Below are 25446 nucleotides of genomic sequence, written 5' to 3'. Positions count from 1 at the left end.
CTAAATTATCAACTGCCGCGTGAAAGGGGTTTTAGTGTTCGCTCAATGTGCTAAACTACCTGACAGAGACCTACCTTGATATCCGCACACAAACATTGTCATTCCCTTTAATTGAGAACTAGGGCAAAATATTTGAAGCAAAGGAATAGGGTATGGAGAATACTAGACTATTATCTCAGTGAATTAGATAGTGGCATAATACTAATTGAAATCATAAAAGAGAGTAAATCCAAATTGATCAACTCAGCCTGACTTCTTCAAAAAGCTTTATATCCCAGACTGTTATCCTGCTATTTAAGAAATGGAGGCCTTATTAAGGCACTTCATTCTTTTTAAAGGGTGAAATTCATCTTGGGTGGGGCCGCAAAATGGCCGATAACAGATCGGCAGCCGGTATTACACTCTGCTCGAAATTGCAGCTGGGGATTGGGAGACCAAACCCATGAAAATTCTTCCCCAAAGAGTTCAAAGTACATTTATTTTGAAGATTGAATTGTAGACATTACAGCAGAGAAGATGGCCATTCGACCCATCAGACCTGTGCTGGTGCTCTCTCTTCGATTATCTTTTCTAATTCCATTTCCTCCTTTATTTCCCTTATATTTATTATATTCTTTATTTTGAAATACTTAACCAATTCCCTCTTAATGTTTGTTGTAGTCCCTGGCTCTCTGCCTCAGCATTCACTTGTGATAAAGCATTGCATGCTCAAATAATCTTTGGTGTGAAAAAGATTTCTTCTAGCTTCGCTCTTTGTTCCTCTAGTGCTGTTTCTCAATTTCTGCTCCCTCCCTTTATCTGATTCGACAACCATTGTAAACATAGCCACTGAATACTTTTCATAATTTTAAAACCTTCTCTTCAATGCCTCCTTTAACTTTCTCTGTTCTGGTGAAGAAAGACTCGGGGGCGAAATTCGGCTCCTTTGCGCCTGCCGTTAGCACCTCCGTGGGACACTAAGGGGTTATCGCCTGGGGGAGGGGTGAAAAAAGCACCTCCTGTGAAATTCAGCGGTGCGTTGCTGAGGCGCTACCCGAAAGCGGCACCCCCCCACTGCCGGTAGCGCCCCGGGATGCCAGTAGTGCCTCCGGCGATGACGTCATCGCCGTGCACGTCGACCACTTAGCGCCCCGCCATGCCCACTTACGGCCCCATGGCAGAAATTCGGCTGTGCCCCGTGAGGCTGCCGCGGGCGGTGTCAGCGCCGGCCTCGTGGGTCGCGAGCTGGGCCGACCTCCACTCGCGGGGCAGTAGTTAAAGCGGAGGTGTGGCCGCGACCCGTGACACTGTTTTCTTTTTTGGTCGGCCCACTGTGGTGGGCCGTGGCATGGTCCTGGCTGCCATCGCGCAGCCCAGCACCGCGTCTCGGCACCGGGCTGCTGCCATGGCACCACGTTGCACTGGTGACCTAGTTGGGGCCATTGGAGGCCCTGCAGAGTGCACAGTGGCCCTCCCCTTTAACTGAAATGGAGGGGCATTGAAACGTGCCAGCACTCCATGGAGCGCTCCCGATCGCGCCCCGACTCACCTTGGTTACCGCCCCACCAGGAATTGGAGCGCCCGAGATTGTGCACCACTTCTTGGGCAAGACAGCAAGGTGAATTTCACGGCCCGGGTGGTACTTCCTCACTGGGCACAGGATGTCCCGCCTCACCAGTGTTACCGCCCCGAAATGGGGTGCTACCGAATTTCGCGCCCTCACTGTTTTAGCCTTTCTTCATCATAACTATAAAAGAGAATGGCCTTGGAAAATGCAGAAGGAGTGTTGGTGTGTGATGTAAGAAAACTACTAGGCACCTGGTCTAAGCGTTAAACAAAGCTTTAATCAACTGTTTTACAACATGGAGGTCTAGTTGTGTCCTTCACTAGTTCCTGTTAAAGAATGTCCTGAGCAAGCTGGGCCCATGCCCGAGTATTTATACTCTCCCTGGACAGCACCACCAGCAGGCTGTCCAGTATCATTTCATAAGTCATTTCCACATGAATGACAAGATTCATGTCAGTGTGCGTCCAGACACAAGTGGCAAGTTGCCCCACCTGGGCCCACTGATGACGATCTTGCCAAAATTCACAGGGTCAGGTGGACCTCCCTTAATTATCCATTGCTCCTCTAGGGACTGCTCTGGGAAGTCAGCCTGAAGATTCCTGACCAAGGGAGCTGGAAATGTGGTGTTTGCACACACCCAGATACAAATTTACAGGTACTCCCACAGCCCATTGTAAGGGGGCCACTTTAAAAAGGATTTTTCTTTTAATTTGCCTGCCAAATCATCAAGTGGGCCCCCTCAAATGCCACTGGTTGAGGAGATACACCCAGTCTAATCAGACATTATCTCTGCTGACCATACATTGGGTTACTCTGAAGGCCTGGGGTATGGGATCTCCCAACTTCAGGAGTCCCTGTTCCAATCCTGACCCTCCCCTTTATGATGGTGCCCTGGACCAGGAATTTCCTCTGAACTGCTTCCACTGCAGCACTGTAACTTCACCGTAAGTATTGCAGAAACCAGTTTACATACATAAGCTGAGTTTACATTGCATTTGCTGCAAAGAAATAGTAGCGGACCTCTCCTGCTCCTCCTGGCTCCCCAGAATGGTAAACTTAGCTTTCATTGGCAGCCGCAGGTGCTGCTGAAGGGCGATGCCAGCCCCTCTCATCCTAGACAAATTTCAGCAAGGGGTCCTTCAAAAAGCATAAGGCCACTTGCATATATTTATATACAAACAGGCCTAATGCCGGTTTTTGGTGGTCACCCAGGACACCTAGAAAATAAGCCCCATGAATTTAGCAGTGGGTCCAACGCTTATGTAGATTGGGCGCAGGCCGCTCCACTGTTAAATTGGTATGCTTTATGCCTGAAAGACAGGCACAACACATTCTACCCCATTTTGTTTAAGTCAAATAAGATGACCCATTGATGTGGGGAAGAGTAATGTGTTCATCATTTTGTATTATTACTTGATGACAAGTTGCACTGATTGAATTAAGTGAGTCTGAAGTGGAATTTCCTGTGGGGATATAATCAGGAAGTTATGCCCGAAATTACATGTGCCTGTTTTGCCAATGTCAATTTACGTGTGAATTTCCTGCCAATCTCATTAGTCTATGTCGGAATGTAAAAATCAGCGTAAACAAGTGGAAATCAGCATAAAGAAGTGGGGCCCTGAGGAAAGGGCAGAACTCACGATATATATATTCCTTTTTTAATTGTGAAAATTAAAGTTTCAAGTCATCTATCATCCATGCACATTAGGCACAGCGGGGTAGAGTTTCCGTTAGTTTGCATTCGTTTTATCAATGCAGTCTGGGTGAAATCGGCAAAACCAGCGCAAAAGATTGGAGAATTTTTAAACGTAAGTTACGTCAAGCGTAAATCGAGTTTCCGTGATCTTTAACGTAAGTTTAAAAAGCATTTTGCTTGAAGCCGGCCCCGCCCACAAAACAGGCAATGCCTTATTTTTTGTGATAAACCCATTTTTCAGCTGTATTAATAAAACTGCACCATCTTACCACTCTTAAATACATCAAGGAATGTTTTGTAATGCAAACAAAAAACGATTATGTTCTATTACACTGATCGATTGCACTGGTTCATGGAAGATTTTATGATTGTGATTATACTAATGCATTTTACAGAAACTTGCACTGTAATTTAACAAGTGCAATTTGTGCTCAATTTCCTGATTGCGCCTAAAGCAACAACTTACCCGCAGCATGCTTAGTAACAGGCAATCGTTAAAAGTATTTCAATCTTAAATGTGACATACTGATGTCATAAAAACACATTCCGTGAGGGTAAATAACAAAAGGAAATCATTAAAAAAAAATCACAATAAAATACCAGAAAAATGATTTTGTCTCCTGCTGCACGTAAAATTTTGGACATAATTTTACACCTGTTTTGAACCAGCATCATTTTAGGAAACTTGCGTGTACAGCTCTATAAGCAAGGGAGCCGAGCCGTTATGCATTCGGGAGCATAGTGTAATCACAGGCGTAGCACACTTCTAGAACCATAGAACGCTACAGCACAGAAGGAGGCCATTTGTGCCTGTGGAAGAACTATCCAATTAGTCCCATTCCCCTGCCCTTTCCCCATAGCCCTGCATATTTTTCCCCTTCAAGTATTTATCCAATTCCCTTTTGAAAGTTATTATTGAACCTGTTTCCATTGTCCTTTCCGGCAGTGCATTCCAGATCATAAAAACTTACACTCAAGTTTCCTCTATCTTTTACACTGGGTATTTGCTTTACGCCCTAATTGCGCGTGTTTCTGGGTGCAGATACACAGAAATTCTACCTCCTTGATCATGGCCCTGAAATTGCGGTGTCAGAGAGTACACCATCGTATTCCCTTTGAAATGCCCAGCAAGTTCGGGATTTCCATACATGCAGGCGATGGCAACTGTAGGCTCTTTCATGGATAGCATGGCCACCTGCATGGAGCAGCTTATGTGCCACTCACACGAGCACATGCTATCTATGGAGAATAGATAGCAGAGGCTCATAGACCTCCTCCCTAGGAGGGATGTCAACGTAGACTTGGGTCCTCACGGCCCCACTGCTGTGCAGCAAGGTGCTCTCCAGCTCCTTGCTAACAGGGAGGTGCGGATGGCCCACGAGAGGGATGATGCTGAGAGGGGTCATGGAAGTGGGGGCTCCTCTCAAAGCGCTCACACTTCTCCCTTGTTGCCTCCCCCTCAGTCAGAGCCCCGGATGCTTCCTGGGATCGCGATGGCCGAGTCTGCCCCTGCACAGTCGCAGAAGGAGCAGACTTTGGCAGAGCCATCACAGGCTCCAAAACCCAGAGGACATCTGCCAAAAGTGTCTATGCAGTCACAGCAGGGAAGTGAGCAGGCTGCCTCTACCGCTGCTGAAGCCACAGGGGTTGCAACTCGTAGAAGCAGGCTTAAGTGAAAGATTACACATTTGTAGATGCATGGGTAACCACATGGGTGTTTAAAGAAGTGGTTCTGTTAAGGTTCAATTACTCTTATGTCACAGATAAAACAATTTATTTTCACCACTTTCCGGTCATGCCTAATTTTGTCTCCTACTTTGGAAGTGGCTTAGTGAGTTGGAGTGAACGGTGAGATATAAAATTAACTCCAGCAATGGGGGTCAGTGCGAAAGAATTGGCTTGGTCATTGCAGGGCTGCATTATGGTGTTGTTGGGTGGGGGGGTGGGAGGGGGGTGGGTGTGGCGGGGGGAAACTGGCACAGAATGTGGCGGCCATATGGGTGTAATGCAGGAAGTTAAGTAAATCTGGCCATGATGAGGCCATCCTGGCCTCCCAGGCAGCAATGTGCTTGGGTGCTGGTGGGATCTGGCCCGCAGGTTCCTCCAGCTCCTGCTCCTCCAGCTCCTACTCCTCCTCCTCCTCTGAAGAGGCTGTGCTCTCAGAGCCTTGCTCCTCCTGCAGCGCTAATCCTCACTGCTGCGCTATGTTGTGCAATACACAGCAGATGATGATGATTCTGGAGACCCTGGCTGGTGCGTTCTGAAGGGCTCCTCCAAATCTGTCAAGGCATCTGAAGGGCATTTTCAGCATGCCTATTGTTCGCTCTATGAGACATCTGGTGGAAATGTGGCTTTCATTATATCGCTCCTCGGCTTCAGTACTTGAGCCACGTCTTCAGTGGGTAGCCCTTGTCTCCAAGTAGCCAGCCGCAAAGTCTGTTGGGAGGTGTGAAGAGCTGAGGGAGGGTGGACTGGCACATGACGAGTCATGGCAGCTGCCAGGGAATTTGGCGCACACATGCATGATGATCTTCCTATGGTTGCACATTGAGGGAGTGGAAGCCCTTGCGGTTCACAAACACTCCTGGGTGATGATGGGGGTGCCTTGATGACCACATGTGTGCAGTCGATGATGCTCTGCACTCGTGGGAAGCCAGCCAGAGTGACAAAGCCAAGCGCCCACTCAGTAACACTGGCTTCATCAGTGGCACAGTTGATATAATCAGCTGACTCATCAAACAGGCATCGGTGACCTGTGTGATGCATCTGTGGGCGACCGACTGCGAGATGCCGCAAATGTTTGCTGCAGATCACTGGAAGGAGCCTGAGGCAAATAAGTTGAGGGCACTGGTGACTTTGATAGCCACTGGTAAGGCGTGTCCACCTGCTCCTCTGGGCTGCAGGTCTTGCTCCAGCAAGCTGCAAATGTCTGTGATGACCTGGTGCGATAGCCTGAGCCTCGTTTGGCACTGCTGCTCAGTCATGTTGAGGAAGCTCATCCTCTGCCTCGATACCCTGTGTTGGGGGTACTGCCTCCAGCGCGGTGCAGCTCTGAGCTGTTGCCCTCTGTCCTGTGGAACATCAGGTCATTGAGGAAATGGTTGGTGGTGTTGTTGCTGCTGCTGGTGTGCCTACTGCTGCTGGTGTTGGGGCTCATCGTGGTCCGATTCTGAAGACCAAGGTAAGACAGTATAGACAGCATCCATGCTGATGTAATAGGTGGCAGGTCAAGTAGAGATGAGAGAAGCAATTTGTCAATGGTGAGATAGGTTGTAGCAATGAGGTGAGAGTGGTTTCTGAATTTGCAGAAAAGACTTGCAAACTCTTGACGCCTAAATCTGTGTTGAAAATGCACTCAGCAACAGCATTTCCCTTAGGAAAGTAAGCAGGTGTCATGTGGCAGTATTTATTGTGATTTCCATGCTCTGCGGTATTGACCTCGCTCAATGGCCACGGAATTTCCGTCTCAGGTTGACAGGCATGGTTCCCGAGCTGCGTGATTCCCATGGTCATGCAGTGAAATTCAAAAGGTCTGGTTAAAAACATGGTTAAGGGTCTGACAACGAGGTAATAATGATTTCAATGAGGTCGCCTGCCTCTGCTGTTCAGGTCCGTGCCGCGCTGGCAAACGCGCCCGAGTTAAAGGTGCGAGGAGGCGAGATGACGACGGGTTCCCGACGCGCTCTGATTTATTTCCACTTTTACTCCCGACCATCCTCTAATCCCGCACGCACAGCAACGGGAAAATTCCAGCCCAGATTTGTCAACTTTTGTAAATAAAAAAGCTAGGTTTCCATTGAAGGTGGTGTTGTCCAATAGAAATTGTTGACTTGACACAGGTGTGGCTACGACAACACAGTTTTAGCCACAAACTTTAATAGAAAACCTCTTACACTCAATACAGTTAAATGTACTTCATGTGTATATTTATTAACAAGCATCTTCGAATCATAGACTGATACAGCACAGAAGGAGGCCATTCTGCCCATCATACGTGTGCCAGCAATTTTGAAAGAGCTATGCAATTAGTCCCACTCCTCTGCTCTTTTCCTATAGCCTTTATCCAATTCACTTTTGAAATTTATTATTGAATCTGCTTCCACCACCCTTTCAGGCAGTGCATTCCAGATCATAACCACTTGCTGCATCATTTTTTTTCCCTCGTGTCGCCTCTGGTTCTTTTGCTAACAATCTAAATGTGTGACCTCTGTTACCGGTCCTTCTACCACTGGAAACAGTTTTTCTCCTTATTTACTCTATCAAAACCCTTCAAGATTTTGAACACCTCTGTCAAACCTCCCCTCAGCTTTCTTTGCTCTAAGGAGAACAGCCCCACTCTCTCTAATCTCTCCAAGTAACTGAAGTCTTTCATCCCTGGTGCCATTCTAGTAAATCTCCTCTGCACCCTCTCTAAGGTCTTGACATCCTTCCTAAAGTGTGGTGCCCAAAATTGGCCACACTACTCCAGCTGGGGCCTAACCAGTGGGAGGGAGGGTATGCTGTGAGGAGGAAGTCGTGAAACTCCAGTACGATTTGGACAGGTTGGGTGATTGGGCAGAAACATGGCAAATGCACTATAATGTGGATAAATGTGAGGTTATCCACTTTAGTGGCAAAACAGGAAGGCAGATTATTATTTGAATGGCAATAGATTGGGAGAAGGGGAAGTGCAAAGAGACCTGGGTGTTCTTGTGCACCAGTTGCTGAAGGCAAGCATGCAGGTGCAGCAGGCGGTTAAGAAGGCAAATGGTATGTTGGCCTTCGTAGCAAGAGGGTTCGAGTACAGGAACAAGGATGTCTTGCTACAGTTGTACAGGGCCTTGGTGAGACCACACCTTGAGTATTGTGTGCAGTTTTGGTCGCCTTATCTGAGGAAGGACGTTCTTGCCATGGAAGGAGTGCAGCGAAGATTCACCAATCTGATACCTGGGATGGCAGGAATGACGTATGAGGAGAGATTGTGTCGATTGGGCTTATACTCACTGGAGTTTAGAAGATTGAGAGGGGATCTCATCGAAACCTATAAAATTCTGTCAGGCCTGGACAGACTAGATGCAGGAAGGATGTTTCTGATGGCCGGGGAGTCCAGAACCAGGGGTCATAGTCTAAGGATAAGGGGTAAGCCATTCAGGACTGAAATGAGGAGGAATTTCTTCACCCAGAGAGTGGTGAACCTGTGGAATTCTCTGCCACAGAGGGCGGTGGAGGCCAGTTCATTAAATATATTCAAGAAAGAGTTGGATATATTTCTTAAGGCTAAAGGAATCAAGGGATATGGGGAGAGGGCAGGGACAGGGTACTGAATTTGGATGATCAGCCATGATCTCATTGAATGGCGGAGCAGGCTCGAAGGGCCGAATGGCCTACTCCTGCTCCTATCTTCTATGTTTCTATGTTTATAAAGGGTTTTACGTAACTTCCTTGCTTTTGTAGCCTATTCCTCTATTTATAAAGCCAAGGATCTCATATGCCTTTTTAGCAGCCTTCTTGTACTGCCATCTTCAAAGACTTGTGTACGTACAATCCCAGGACTCTCTGTTCCTGCATTCCCTTCAAAATTGTAGCATATAGTTTATATTGCCTCTCCTCATTTTTCCTACGAAAATGAATCACTTCACACTTCTCTGCATTAAATTTCATCTGCCATGTTTCTGCCCATTTCACCGGTCTGTCTATGTCCTCCTGAAGTCTGTTACTATCCTCCTCACTGTTTACTCCATTCCCGAGTTTCATATCATCTGCAAACTTTGAAATTATGCCCTGTATACCCAAGTCCAGGTCATTAATATATATCAAAAAGAGCAGTAGTCCCAATACCGACCCCTGGGGAACACACCACTCTATACTTCACTTCGGTTTGAAAAACAACCATTCACCACTACTCTCTGCTTTCTGTCCGTTAGCCAATTTCATATCCACATAGCCACTGTCCCTTTAATCCCATGGGCTTCAATTTTATTAACAAGTCTGTTTATGTGGTGCTTTATCAAATGCCTTTTGAAAGTCCAGATACACATCAATCGCATTACCCTCATCAACCCTCTCCATTACTTTATCAAAGAACTCAATTAAGCTAATCAAACACGAATTGCCTTTAACAAATCCATGCTGGCTTTCATTTATTGACCCATATTTTTCCAATTAAGTTTGTCCCGGATTAATGTCTCTAAAAGTTTCTAACATTAGGAATTCGGTGCAAAACTTTTCAGTCTTGCTCTATCACCAAAGTTTGGAATTCTGCCATGGATTTATCAGACACAGCACATTTTACTACAGCTCCTAGGTTATTGTCCAGCAGTTGTGAGCGGTACTTTGACTTCATCAGAGTGATTACTGAGAATGCTGACTCCCACAACGAGATGTGCCAGTCCTACCCTTTCCCTCTGTCCACAACGTGCTTTGGTGCTGCTTGTCCTTTGGAGCTGCTCGTTGTTGGATGGGCTTGTTTTCTTCTGCAGGCCTGGAGCGGTTATTCCGATTGATGGCAGCTCCCCTCTCCATACAATGTTGCTGGTGTTTCCATTGTGCTGAGGTCAGGGGTTTTAACTGTGGTATACACCATTTTAGCAGATAACCAGTAAGCAGGAACCAAGGTAGTAAAGCACTGTTTTTTGTCTTACCATTTTACCACAGACACACAATAAGGGTACAGTATTCTCCCTGCAAATATAAATATGGGAACATATGAAGAAATAGGAGGAGGAATAGGCCATTCGGCCCCTCGAGCCTGATCTGCCATTCAATAAGATTATGGCTGATCTTCTACCTCAACTGCACATCTCGGTCCTAAATGGCTGACCCCTTATTCTGAGACTGTGACCCCTGGTTCTAGACTCCCCAGCCAGGGGAAACATCCTCCCTGCATCTACCCTGTCAAGCCTTGTAAGAATTTTGTATGTTTCAATGAGATCACCTCTCATTCTTCTAAACTCTAGAGAATATAGGCCTAGTCTACGCAATCCCTCCTCATAGGACAATCCCCCCATCCCAGGAATCAGTCTGGTGAACCTTTGTTGCATTCCTTCTATGGCAAGTATATCATTCCTTAGGTAAAGAGACCAAAACGGTACACAATACTCCAGGTGTGGTCTCACCAGGGCCCTATATAATTGCAGTAAGACATCTTTACTCTTATACTCAAATCCTCTCGTAATAAAGGCCAACATACCATTTGCTTTCTTAATTGCTTGCTGTAGCTGCATGTTAACTTTCAGTGATTCATATACAAGGACACCCAGGTCCCGCTGAACACCAACATTTCCCAATCTCTCACCATTTAAAAAATACTCTGCTTTTCTATTTTTCCTAGCAAAGTGGATAACTTCACATTTCTCCACATTATATTCCATTTGCCATGTTCTTGCCCACTCACTTAGCCTGTCTACATCCCCTTGAAGCCTCCTTGCATCCTCCTCACAACTTACATTCCCACCTAGCTTTGTATCATCCGCAAACTTGGATATATTACATTTGGTCCCCTCGTCCAAATCATTGATATACAGTAGATTGTGAATAGCTGAGGCCCAAGCACTGATATTTGCTGTATCCCACTAGTTACAGCCTGCCAACCCAAAAATGACCCATTTATTCCTGCTCTCTGTTTTCTGTCCATTAACTAATCCTCAATCCATCCATGCTAATATATTACCCACAATCCCATGAGCCCTAATTTTGTTTAATAACCTCTTGTGTGGCACCTTATTGAATGCCTTCTGAAAATTCAAATACACCACATCCACTGGTTCCCCCTTATCTATTCTGCTAGTTACAACCTCAAAAAACTGTAACAGATTCGTCAAACATGATTTCATTTTCATAAATCCGTGTTGACTCTGCCGAATCCTATTATTATTTTCCTTGTGCCCTGTTACCACGTCCTTAATAATATTCTAGCATTTTCCCTACTACTAATGTCAGGCTAACTGGTGTGTAGTTCCCCATTTTCTCTCTCCCTCCTTTCTTAAATAGTGGGCTTACATTTGCTACCTTCCAATCCGCAGGAACAGTTCTAGAATCTATGGAACTTTGGAAGATGACAACCAATGCATCCACTATCTCTATAGCCACCTCTATCAAAACCCTAGGATGTAGGCCATCAGATCCAGCAGATTTATTGGCTTCCAGTCCCATTAATTTCTCCAGTATTATTTTTTTACCAATACTAATTTCTTTCAGTTCCTCATTCTCACTAGACCCTTGGTTCTCCACTATTTCCAGGAGGTTTTTTGCGTCTTCTTCCGTGAAGACAGACACAAAGGCTGTGATTTTGGCGGCAATCAGAGGATGGGTTTTGAGGCGGGTCAGAGGTTAATTGCTTTTTGATTGACGGCGGGTTCCGATCCTGCCTCCAAACAGCTTTTCCAAGTGTTGGGTCCCCGATTTGTGAATGAACCCGACACCTAGCGGCGGGAAGCGGATTAAAGGCAATTACCTGCCTATTAACAGGTACTTGCCAGTAGTTTTCGCCTGTTTTTGGATTTTCCTACTTCTGGGTCGGGTTTCCTGACTTCTGGTCACCACGCCAGGTAAGTGTGGCATGTTGTGAGTCTGCTGTAATGTTTGTGAAAAGATGACAGCTGCAGAAGTGGTATGAAGGAGCCAATGTTGCACATGGTGAGTTTCAGAGCAAAGAAAATGTTGGGTACTGCATTTTTACAACATTTACAGATTTCTTTAGCTTACAAGTTTTTAAATCCAACTATATGTCCAGTGCCACCTCATTGGGTGAACCCCTCTCACCAGTGACAGATCGCTTCTGTCACCTCACCTGCAGCTGCCATCTATTCCAGCCTATGGAGGGAGTCATTGGAGAGCCTGGGTGCAAGAGGTCACCTTTGTGCAGTGATTGTCAATGTTTTCAGCACCTCAATGCTGTCAACCACTGAGAAATCAACTGTCAAAATAAAATTGTGCGTAGTCCCTTTAAGGAAACCGACAGATGATGTGTCATCAAATGATGTCATCAGACCCGCTTCCTGTTAATAGGGCAGGCTTAACAAGGTCAATCAAGGTAAAATCACATCTGTGGAGCGGATGCAGCTGGGGCGGGACTGGAAGCTGGAAACCAGCTGTTCCGCATCCAACCCGACACCGATGACAAAATCGCGGCCAAAGTATTTGTTTAATTTCCCTGCTATTTCCTTATTCCCTATTATAATTTCTCCTGTCTCGGCCTATAATGGACCCACTCTTACTTTCGCTAATCTTTTCCTTTTTACATACCTATAGTTTTTATGTCTCTCGCTAGTTTACTCTCTCATATTCTATTTTCCCTTTCTTCATCAATTTCTTGGTCCTCCTTTGCTGAATTCTAAAATCTTCCCAATCTCAGGCTTACTGCTCTTTCTGGCAACATCATAGGCCTCTTCCTTTGATCTAATACTATCTTTAACTTCTGTTGTTAGCCACGGTTGGACCAATTTTCCTGTGGGGTTTTTTGTGCCTCACAGGAATGTATATTTGTTGTAAATTATGTATTAATTCTTTAAATGCTAGCCAAAGCTTTTCTACTGTCATACCTTTTAATGTAGTTTCCCAATCTACCTTAGCCAACTCGCCCCTCATACCTGCGTAGCTTGCTTTGTTTAGATTTAAGACCCAAGTTTCGGATTTAACTAAATCACTTTCAAACTTAATATAAAATTTTATGGCCACTCCTCCCTAAGGGCCCCTTTACTGCAAGGTTATTAATTAACCCTTTCTCATTGCACAATACTAAATCTAAAATAGTCTTTTCCCTAGTTGGTTCCTCAACATACTTACCTAGAAAACTATCTTGTATACATTTCATGAATTTTGCTCCACATTATTACTGCAAAATTTGGTTTGCCCAGTCTATATGTAGATTAAAATCCCCATGATTACTGTAGTACCCTTGTTATATGCGCCTCTAATTTCCTGATTTATACTCTGCCCTACATTACAACTACTGTGTGGGGGCCTATAAACAACTCCCACCAATGTTTTCTGCCCCTTGCTGTTTCTTAGCTCCACCCAAACTGATTCTACTTCTTAATTTTCGGGGCAAAGATCCTTTCTCTCTACTGTCTTTATCCCATCCTTAATTATCAGGGCTACCCCTCCTCCTTTTCCATTTTGCCTATCTCTTCTAAAAGTTAAGTATCCTGGAATATTTAGTTCCCAACCTTGGTCACTTTTGCAACCACGTCTCCGTAATGGCTATTAGATCAAACCTATTAATTGCTATCTGCGCTATTAATTCATCTATTTTGTTGCAAAAGCTTCACCCATTAAGATATAGTGCCTTGAGCTTTGACTTTTTTCTATTTTTCCATGAATTCACCTTAGTCACTGATGCCTTATTACCTTTGTTACTCTCTCTCTGTCCCTTCCTGACCCACCCTGCTTTTTTTCCCCAAAATTCTACTCTGCTCTAGAGCCTTGACATTTCTCTTGCTGCTTTTAAATTTACTCTTTCCGGAATCCTCCCACCCCTTCATTAGTTTAAAGCCTTGTCGACTGGTCCCAGCCCGGTTTTAGGTGGAGCCCGTCCCAATGGAACAGCTCCCTCTTTCCCCGGTACCGGTGTCAATGCCCCATGAACTGAAACCCCTTCCTCCCACACCACTCTTTGAGCCACGCATTTAAACCTCTAATCTGTTTGTCCCTATGTCAATTTGCGTGTGGCTCCAGTAACAATCCAGAGATTATTACCTTTGCGATTGCATGCCCTACTGCGACAGTGTCGAGTACTCATTTTTTATTTACCAATCAAAAATGTAATTAGCCTCATCTGGATTCCCAAATAGTCACATGTGGCTAGTTGCTAACATATTGAACAACACTGTTATCCTAATTACAAAGAATAAAATAGCCTATTTGTTCTAGTGATGCAACCAACTTTACAGTGCATACAAATATTGGATGTCTTAAATGAGGCATCTTTTTCCATATTATCATCTTTTGTTAGTATACTGTAATGGCATACACCCAAATGTGCTTCAATTGATATTAATGATATATAGCATTATTAATTATTGTTTTGTTAAAGAGCATTAAGGTGCCATTTACCTTTCCAAAACTTCCTTTCCCAATTGCTCGAAGGATCTGAAAGTGGTCAAAGTTAACTGTAAGAGGAAAAATAAAAGAAACAAACAAACAGAGCACAATCATTAAAATTGTAGTAAATTTTCAGATGTTTTTGAAAGATGTAAACATACAACTTAAAGAGCAAAATTCAAAGATTATGGAGAAGTAATTAACATTATATCATTATTATTGTTGGTCATTTGGAAGCTGCTACAGAAACAACTTACACTTATATAGTGCATTTCATGCAACAACAAAAAGTTCTCAAGGATCTTTACCGCAGGAACGCTAGACATCAGACAGGAAGCAGGAGAGAAGCTGGACGAAGTGACAGCAGACACAATCGAAAACATAACTTTTGAGAAAATCTTTGAAAGTCAGGAGAGCGGTAGAAAGGTAGAGGTTTTAGCAGAAAAATTAGGCTTTCAGCAGAGGTGGGGGTGAGGTAGAAGCACAGGCCAGTAATGTCCTAGAGGTAGAAGTAAGCAGTCTTGGCAATGGGCCAGATGTGGAGTTCAAAGCTCAGCTCCGAACCCCATGGTTGTGCACCATCTGGTTCCAATATGAATGAGCACCTAGGGAGGGAAATGGAATCAGAGGCTGAGGCACAACTTTTTATAATTGGAGCTAAACAGGATAGCTTCAGCCATGCCAGTGTTGAGCTCCAGAATGTACTGCCTTACCCAAGAGATAATGCCAGACAGGCAGTCGGACAGCTGTGGAATAGAGAGTGAAAGCAGAAATAGAGCTGGGTGTTATCAGCATATGTACGGAGGTTGATCCCATGTTTGCAGATGCTGTTGCCGAGGGCAACATGTAAATTGGGAATGGAGCCAAGCATGAAGGCCTGGGACGCACTGGAGTTGATGTGCTGCTCCCTCATTGCTTTTCTGAATTAAACAAATGCAAAGAAAACACAAAAACAATATCTGACTTTGTTTTTCAAACATGAAATGGCAATGCTGCAATAACTACATTGAAAATCATGTGGATTAAATGGTAGTTTTGCAAAAATTCTTGAATGTTTGAGAAAAATGTTGTCAGCACTAAACATGATAAAGTGTCAAAAAAATCTACATTATAGGAATCTGCTTCTGCACGATTTTGTGGAAAAAAAATCCTCCTGTTCTCTCTGTGGAAGAAGTTTCAATTTCAGAACCATTTTTCCGGTGGCAATAACTTAGGATTCTTTTCCCTTCCTGTTTTTCCCACCTCCCCTGAAGGCACTGATTTTGGCTGGAGTACAGGAGCTGACTGTCCTCTAGGAACTTCAGAGCTAAGCCCAATCTTGTTTTTATTGATGGCCACAAGGGGATACTGAATAGCAACCAGGATCGAGAACGCTGGTTCTTTTTGTCCCTTTTTTTAAAGCCAGCGACACTGAGGCAAATATTAGCATTCCAACTACTGATTTGATTTGACATCAGCAAAAACCAGGGATTAAACCTGGAATCCTCTGGTCTGCATGCCTCGGTACCACACCATACAATGCACATAATGTTTTAGCATATTCTTGACCTGATTTTATGGAAGAAAATGAATTAATTTTTTATAGTTGTGCAATATATATTTTACGGAAATGCTAGTAAAACACCAAATATTGAATTCATATTATAATCTTTTTCAGTTTACCAGATAAAAATGATAATACCAAGGCTTAGTATGATATAAAATATCTCAGATACAATTATGATGAAGACCTCTGCATTTTTGGACATCACTTACTAATGATACTGTTTTACAATTGATTATAGGGGTACAGTAGCACAGTGATTATGTCACTGGACGAGCTATCTTGGACTAATCATCCAGAGAACATGAGTTCAAATCACATTTGAGATGTTGAATTCAGCTGAAAGAAATCTGGACCTAAAAATGTTGGTATCAGTAAAAGTGACCATGAAGCTGCAGATTGTCGTAAAAATCCAACTGGTTCACTAATGGTCTTTAGGGAAGGAAAGCTGCCATCCTTACTTGGTTTGACCCATGTGTGACTCCAGTCCCACACCAATGCGGTTGACTCTTAACTGCCCTCTGAAGTGGCCTAGCAAGGCACTCAGTTGTATCAAATGGGCAACTAGGGATGGGCAATAAATGCCAAGAATGAATTTTTAAAATTCCAGGTTTATCAGATTGGGATTTTGCTATCTTTAGCCTCCAACCACTTTCACACTTTAAGCTGTTAATGAGTTGCTAATCACCAGGCTAACAAGCAGACCATAAGTACAGCTGTTAGCGAGGAAATAAGAAAATGCAGATAATTGCTGCTCACAGCATTCAAAATTCCTACTTTTCTAGGCTTGTTATTCACATAGTTTTGATGGTATGCATAAGAAAAAAGAAAATCTTTTCAGGACTAGAGGGTGGCTGACTGACAAAGGTTCAGGGCCAATCTGCATAGACTGCTGAGTATATCAATGCTGCTCCAGAAACGCAGAGGGCATCAAAACATGTTAGGAAGAAGTACAGCAACTTGAGGAGAGCTGGCAAGGTAATGTAGAAACAAAACTGCCGGCTTTACTGTACATCATATACACTTATTGAAAAATGGATGGCTTAAGGTATTGCGAATGTCATCAGAAGGCATATTTAGTACATTATGAAACCAGCACATATCCCGCAATGCCTTCTATAGTGTTTCCCTCTTTACACCCAATTGCTTCCAGTTTATAAAGTGCTTTGGATGTAAAGGCAAGTTATTGCTGTTGTTGTCTTTGGTGTATTGACACAATTCAGATGTTTGAATGAAGGTGATTTTTGTAAAGGTGTCTCATAATACTTGTATTGTGTATGCCATAATACTACAAGAAAGCGAATGCAGTATTGCAGGTCTTGCTGGATGGATCCGAACAATAAGCATATCAATTCGCAGAACAACGTGGCATACAACATAGTGCTCAGTGGTACCAGTGGGTACAGATACAAAACAAAGCACCTGACAACCTTTGAATAAAGGATGTTGTTCTACCCAAGCATGATAAAAATGGAAAGAAATTGTGTTGCGGCAGTGGAAGGAAGACATACACTAGCTGATATATAAATGCATGCTACCTTATTCTGACTTGCAGAATACCGAACACGAATGGTTTTCCACGTCATTACTTACAAAGGCAATAGTGAATTGGCAGTGTACTAATACACTCATAAGTGTGTGTTTCTGCTCTCTTTACTATTAATGGTTCAGGAACCAGTGTAGCACTGCCAGAACCATTGCAGCATCGTACACCACATGGCCACTTGCATTTTCACAAAGCTCCAGTCCTCTTATTAACATCTTGGGTTTACAGAAATGGAGGGGCAGGAGGAGCCATTAGATATTGTACGTGATAGTGGTGAAGAAGGAGTAGAAGGTGAGAGATAGAAGAGGCTGGGATTGTTCAGGGGCCAACAGGTGAACAGTGGATAATGTTTTTGTTGTGTATGTACCTTTAAGAGAATAACTGGTCTCAGACTGCAGTACCGGCAGTGACCACCCCTGTATAAAAGGCGCTAGTGAGCCCCTGTAGTTTCAGTTTCCCGATTGACTTCAATCAGTAAAGACTTGTTTTGTTCAACTCCTGCTGTCCGTGTCTCAATCATTCACGGACATAATACTGGCGACGAGCAGATACGAACTTACCTACAGTCTGCACCACCTCCTGGGATCCATTCCTGCAGTGAAGTGAGCAGTGGTCGAGGCCAGAAGGAAGAAAGAAGCAGTAGAAACGGGCGTCGACCGTGGGCATCCGCCCCTGTGTTAGCGGAGTTGAAGATTGCTGGAGAAGCTGTCGAAAGTGGGGCCTGGTTCCTGTCGACGGTGCTTCAGCTAATCGGGCTGGTGGCAGGTAGTACACTGATCCTTCCTGGGCTGCGGCGTTCGCGAACTCAAGCGGGTGGCTTGCAACGGGGCTGAGCAGCGTTGTCGGGAAGAGGAGAGAGAGAGGGTGGAGCACACAGGGCGCGGCCGGTGCTACGAAGCCGGGCTGTGTATAGACCCGAGAAGAGGGAGGCAAGAGTCCCACAGGGTTGTTCCACAACGGGAAAATAATAAAAAAAGAAATATTAAACGCGCAAGAAACCGCGAGAAGCTGCAGGTTGCAACGGGAACCGCGGAAAGCAGCGCTAGCAACAGCGGGGAAGAAGGCAAAGCGCGGGAGGCGCCATCTTAATCAGCGGGGAAGAAGGCAAAGCGCGGGAGGCGCCATTTTGTTAAATCGGGGAAGAAGGCAAAGCGCGGGAGGCGCCATTTTAGATTTTCAAGATGCCGAAGACTGGCTATATCACTGCCTTTGATAATACAATAGAGGACTGGACCACGTATGTGGAAAGAGTCGAGGTATATTGCGAGGAAAACGAATTGCCGATGAGAAAAAGGCATCGGTATTGCTAAACATAATGGGCGCTAGAACATACGGCCTATTGCGGGACCTGATTACTCCAGCCAAACTGAAGGCGAAGAGTTTTAACGAAATTGTTGCTGTCCTACAGGAACACCTAAACCCTGCACCGCTGTTGATAGCAGAAAGATTTAAATTCCACAGGAGAACTCAGCATAAAGATGAGAGCAATGCTGAGTACCTTATGGGACTACGCAAGCTATCAAAGCACTGCCAGTTCGGAGCAGGACTGGCAGATACCCTACGGGACAAATTTGTCTGTGGACTCCTGAGCGAAGGAACACAGAAGAAGTTACTCTCAGAGAAAGAGCTGACGCTAGATAAGGCTTTCAGCGTGGCAGTATCGTACGAAGCAGCAGCCAGGGGAGCTGCGGAAATTCAACAAAAGCCACAGGAATACGGCACCCACGAAAAGACACGGGGATTTGCAAAATGTTATCGCTGCGGCAGAACTAACCATGACCAGAAGGACTGCTGGTCCAAAGACAAAATATGCAGGCAATGCGGAAAGATGGGACACATTGCATGAGTTTGCAGGTCTGGGAAGAAGACCAGCAACAACAAAAAGGCTACTAACGAACCATACAAGAAAGTACAAAAGATGACGGACAGTAGTTCCAAAGACCAGATGAGCGATAATGAATCCGGGAACAGGAGACTAAGCTGTCTCAAACTTCACAATGTAATCGCAAAAGAGGATCACCGAACCATTTGGGTCACCCTCACAATAGCAGGGTCCCAAGTTAAAATGGAATTGGATACAGGATCAGCGCTAACCGTCATGAATCGACGAGACCACGAGTGGCTATTCTCACACATACCCTTGAGAGAGACATCCACCGTCTTGACGACGTATACGGGGCAAAAAGTATACCCCAGAGGAAAAATAAGGGTGCCTGTCGAATACAACGGCAAGAAAATACGGAAATTGTATCTCTACATACTGCAAAATGGTGGACCACCGTTATTGGGACGTGAATGGATCAGGAAGATAAGCTTAGATTGGCACTCCATTCATGCAATGATGGTGGATGGTAAAAAAGATGACGACATCACTCCTGGACGATTGTCAACAATCTTAGCTAACGCCAAAGAGGTATTTCAACAAGAACTGGGCACTCTTAAAGGCGTAACCGCCTCGATAAAAATAGAAGAGAATGCAATTCCCAAGTTTTTCAAAGCAAGACCGGTACCATATGCAATTCGCCCAGCCGTCAAAGCAGACCTGGAGAATCTGGAGAAGGCAGGCGTGTTGTCTAAGGTCGACTGGAGCGAGTGGGCGACACCCATCGTTCCTGTCATGAAGAAAACGTTAAGCAATAAGTGAGGAGCCAAGGAAGGTTCGCATCTGTGGGGATTTCAAGGTGACGGTGAACCCAGTCCTTCACACAGTACAATATCCTCTTCCAAGGATAGAAGACATCATCGCCTCACTGTCTGGAGGGAAGCGTTTTACAAAAATTGACCTAGCATAAGCATATTTGCAGATGGAGGTTGAAGAATCCTCTAGGAAGTATCTCACGATAAACACTCACAAAGGTCTTTACCAGTATCATCGATTGGTATTCGAAGTAGCATCGGCTCCGGCGATATGGCAAAGAGCGATGGAACAAGTCCTGCAAGGGATTCCGGGGACTCAGTGTTACTTGGACGACATCCTTGTGACAGGTGAAGATGACAGTGAACACCTTAACAACCTGGAACAGGTGCTCACTAGACTACGGGAACATGGGCTACGAGCCAACCGCCCCAAGTGCGAGTTTTTTAAGAAACAGATATCGTATTGTGGCCACGTGATTGATGAAGAGGGGTTACATAAGTCCCCTGATAAAATTGAAGCGGTTGTTAAGGCCCCAGCGCCTGAAAATGTGTCGCAACTGAGGTCATTCCTCGGATTGGTGAATTACTACCACAAGTTTTTGCCGAATTTGTCGACAATTCTGCACCCACTGAACGTCCTGCTACGAACGGGAGTAGCATGGAAATGGAGCAATGACTGTAAGCGGGCCTTTCAGAAGAGTAAGGACTTAATCACTTCAAGAGAAGTATTGGCTCACTACAACCCAGCACTGCCGATCAGACTGGCGTGTGATGCGTCTCCCTACGGCATTGGGGTGGTACTGTCACATAAATTCCTTGATGGTTTAGAGAGGCCGATAGCTTTTGCGTCACGCTCGTTAACTTCTGCCGAGCGTAACTATGCCCAGATTGACAGAGAGGCCCTCAGCCTAGTGTGGGGGGTGAAGAAGTTCAATCACTACCTGCACGGTCAAAAATTTACTCTACTAACCGATCATCAACCTCTTGTCTCCATTTTCAGCCCTCAGAAGGGCGTACCGATAATGACAGCACAACGGCTGCAGAGGTGGTCCCTTTTCCTAGGGGCACACCAATATGACATCGAGTACAAAGGAACTAAACAGCATGGGAATGCTGATGGATTGTCACGCCTACCGTTGCCGACGGTGGAAGAAGAAGACCTTGCAGTGGATCCAATGGAGTTATTCCACTTGACCATAGTCGAATGTCTCCCTGTGACGAACGCAAACATAGAAAAGGAAACACGGAATGACCTGACACTATCACGGGTCTATGATTTAACGGTGAACCACTGCTGCCAGCATTCTCGCCGAGAAGAGAACAGCTGTCAGTGTGCAGAGGAACCTTGATGTGTGGATCCAGAGTAGTAATTCTACCTAAGTTGATGGATAGAGTGCTCAATGAGCTTCATGAGGGTCATCTGGGTGGGGTAAAAATGAAGAACTTAGCCAGAGCGTTTGTGTGGTGGCTGGGAATCGATAGAGAAATCGAAGAGATGACCAATAGCTGTGCAGGATGCCAGAAGGTCCAAAACGCCCCACCACAAGCTCCTCTGCATCCATGGGAGTGGCCCTCATCTCCATGGCAAAGGGTGCACATTGATTTTGCTGGTCCCTTCATGGACTCGATGTTTTTAATTGCGGTGGATGCACATTCAAAGTGGCCAGAGGTAATAAAAATGTCCTCAACCACCACGGAAAAACTATTACAGTTTTACGAACCATATTCGCCAGGAATGGGCTGCCTGAACAGATTTGCTCTGACAATGGACCACAGTTTGTGTCTGAAGAGTTCCGGAGGTTCTTAAAGAACAATGGTGTTAAGCATTACACATCTGCCCCATATCATCCAGCCACTAATGGATTGGCCGAGAGGTTTGTTCAAACATTCCAGAAGGCTATCAAGGCAATGGGCCAGAAATTCCAGGCCAGAAGCGTGAGTACGGTCGGCTTACTCACGCTTCTGGCCGGTGGAAATGCCGGCGTTCAGCATGAACAGCGCATGCGGGGAACGCCGGCATTTCCAGACCTCGAGCGCGTGCGACTGCACAGGCAGCGCTTGCGCAGTGAACTTCGTGGATTTCATTCATGAAATCCGTGAGGGTAAGTCCTTAGAAGTTACACTTGAGAAAAGCAAGTGTAAAGTTGTTCATTGGCTGCGGAGGAAGATATATTTTATCGTGGAGCTTTTGAAATGCAATATTTTTGTTTGGGAAAGGGAGGGAAGTTATTTTAAGAAATTTTAAGTAAGTTTTAAAGTTTAAATTTTTTTTTTAAAAAGGGTTTTCAGAACGGTAGGTAGAAGGAGCAATTGTGGCTGTGTGAATGGAATGTGAGAATGAGTTATGTATGTATGTCCACATATATTCCTTTACGTATATGTATGTATGTTTTATATTCCTTTACTAATGTGTATGAATGTATGTTTTTAATTATGATTTTCCAATAAGTTACTTTCTCTGAAAGTCATAATTAAATAATACATTCATACACATAAATAAAGGAATATATACATAACACGCAAAGGAATATATACAGACATACATACTTTCAGAAGCTCCATGATAAGAAATATCTTCCTCCGCAGCCTGTGGAGCAACTGTACCCATGCTTTTTTCATGTGTAAGTTGTAATGACTGGACCTCACTGAAAGCATTAATGAAAGCGGCGAATTATACTGCGCACGCGCTGCCTGTGCAGTCGCACGCGTTCTGCCTCTGAATCCCTTCGTTCAGAGGACAGGAAATGCCGGTTTTCCCCACATGCACTGTGAATGCTGAAAACCGGCATTTCATCCGGCCAGATGCGTAAGTACCCCGACCGTACTAGCGCATTTGGAAGGGAATTACTGGGCCAACATTTTACATGTCAATAAAATAAAAAATTTAACAATTGCACGACTTGCCCCCTCGCATCTGCGACTGAGGGCCCAAGGAGGTGCATTGCGCAAGAGGTCATCATCGTACGTATCCTCACACTGTTCCCTTTGGGGAACTGTATGAAGTGGTGGAAGGATTTATGGCCGTGATTAACGCTCATTCCGTGACCATAACCATCTTTGAACCAGCCATTAGGGTGCTTAGTCCTATGGCGGGAGGGTTTTACGGGCTCCCACAACCCATCTGAGGGGGGGGGGCCACCAACACCCACGGACGCAAGTATCCCGCTGGATGTCCACCCAGAATTTAAAGTTGGAGCTCCGACTCCACTTGCCGGGACTGTCTGGAGTGGGGTTCAAAACCCTACTCCTTCTGGCCCAGCGGCGGGGATGCTTACTGCTACGCAAAAGGCCCACTCCGCACAAAAGGTGACACCCATATGTTTCCTGCGCCTTTTCCCTCCCCGTGACTGGAGCCCTATGCTGCCATTTCACGTTGCTAATTGGATTGGGCCTTTGTCATAGCGGTAGGATCCCCGCCGCTGGGCCAGATCAGGGTAGGGTTTCGAACCCCGCTCCAGACAGTCCCGGCAAGTGGAGTCGGAGCTCCGGCTCTAAATTCTGGGTTGACATCCAGTGGGATATTTGCGTCCGTGGGTGTGGGTGGCCCCCCCTCCTTGTATAGCTTGTGGGAGCCCGTAAAACCCTCCCGCCATAGGACTAACTGCCCTAATGGCTGGTTCAAAGATGGTTACGGTCACGGAATGAGCGTTAATCATGGCCATAAATCCTTCCACCACTTCATACAGTTCCCCAAAGGGAACAGTGTGAAGACATGTATGATGACGACATTGCTAAATAAATAAATGGAATTTAAAAAATTCTTTTAGGGCTTTTAAAAGTCTTTAAATTGCTTTAATTCTCTTTAAAACTACTTCAGATTACTCAAAATAATGTAAACATTTTAAAAAGTTTATAAAAGTTACCAAAATCTTCAAAAAACTTCCAAAAACCTATTTAAACTGCTGCTTTGCATGTAAAAATCCTTAGCAGCTTGACAGAAACATTGGGGGCGTGTCCAGTGAAACAGACCTCAAGGGGCGTGTCTCACTTACACTGCACGCTCCTGGCTTCGCGCTGGCTGCACTCCTGGGCGGCGTGACGTCATACGCTGCCCGGGAATGTGCTGTCTATTTCTGCAAGTTCAGGCGTCCCAGAAGCTGATCGGCACGAGCGCGGGGTAAGTGCAAATACGGGGCTTGCACGCGCTGCAAGCCCCGTTCTGGAATTTCTGGCCCATTGTGTAATGAAGATATACCCCTACAACACAAGGTGGACAACTTCTTGTTTGCCTACCGGAATGCGACACATGCGGTTACCAACCAAACTCCAGCCATGATGTTCTTCAATCGAAGACTACGATGTCGCTTGGATTTGGTTAAGCCAAACGTCCGAAGAGATGTGGAGAACAGGCAGTTTCAGAATATGAATGAAAGGCCGACCAGGAGTTTTAAGATAGGTCAACCAGTTTTGGCCCGGGACTACCGCACTGAGAAATGGCAGCCAGGAACGATTTGTACACGGCAAGGACCTCTCATGTATACCGTGGACGTTGGACAGAGCATTGTAAGACGCCATGCTGACCAGATTCTAGAGTCACTGGAAAATGTCAACTCCACACCACGATCTGATATACCTGGCAATGAAATCGATGTACCAATTGCAGCTACCGCAGAATCGGTGATATTGGAAGCAGATGAACGAAACAACGACATTGATCCCGACTCAACATTGCCAGAAGAACCTGATACCCCAAAGAGGCGTTATCCAGACAGAATCAGGAAGCCTCCTCAAAGACTGAACTTATAATTGCTTAAACTTAACCAATGTATCTAGCAACCGTAATTGTGATTGTAATTAGTTATCATTTAGTTGTTAAATGAATGTTATGTACTGTTTATCTAAAAGGGGAGGAATTGTTGTGTATATACCTTTAAGAGAATAACTGGTCTCAGACTGCAGTACCGGCAGTGACCACCCCTGTATAAAAGGCGCTAGTGAGCCTCTGTGTAGTTTCAGTTTCCCGATTGACTTCAATCAGTAAAGACTTGTTTTGTTCAACTCCTGCTGTCCGTGTCTCAATCATTCACGGACATAATAGTTTTGATGCAAAATAGCCCCTGAACAGACGCTGACCTAGATTTTTCTCTGTTTTGCTGGCCATTTTGGGGCATAAGCGGGAGAAAGTCAGACCCCATTCCTCTCCCCTACAGTCCAGTGGACATTGGCAATTTTCAACGCCTGTACAAACCTGGCATTGGGACCTGCTTGTGGTGAGTCAAAGGCCCCAAGAGACCCAGAAGAAACCTGCAAGCAAGTCTTCACTTCATTTATTTTGATTTTTACAGTGAATTTAAAGCTTGACCAGACTTTTCCAATTGTTTTGTTAGAGACTTTCTTTGAAAAGCTTTCCAAGCATTTTTAAAGTTTTTTAAAAAGCATGTTTTGAATTTTTTTTCAAACGCTTTTAAAGTGTTTTTCAAAGTTTACTCTTCTAGACTAATGGAAAAACAGGAGGAAAA

The 25446-nt window shown here is 44.9% G+C and overlaps 1 protein-coding gene across 1 annotated transcript in view; it reads right to left on the bottom strand.

The window, feature by feature from the left end:
* LOC147122622 (serine/threonine-protein kinase 32B-like) overlaps nt 1–25446 on the bottom strand; it is a 559191-nt gene that overhangs the window by 390183 nt on the left and 143562 nt on the right. The window contains exon 2 of the mRNA XM_086007879.1: nt 14274–14329. Coding sequence (XP_085864005.1) covers nt 14274–14329 — 56 coding nt within the window. The remainder of the gene's footprint in view (nt 1–14273; nt 14330–25446) is intronic.

This window comes from Somniosus microcephalus, chromosome 2, assembly GCF_052327205.1.
Source record: "Somniosus microcephalus isolate GS21.2 chromosome 2, FLI_Smic_1.0, whole genome shotgun sequence".
Lineage (NCBI taxonomy): Eukaryota > Metazoa > Chordata > Chondrichthyes > Squaliformes > Somniosidae > Somniosus > Somniosus microcephalus.
Note: the sequence above shows the minus strand (reverse complement) of the source record. Positions and strands in the feature narration are given on the sequence as shown.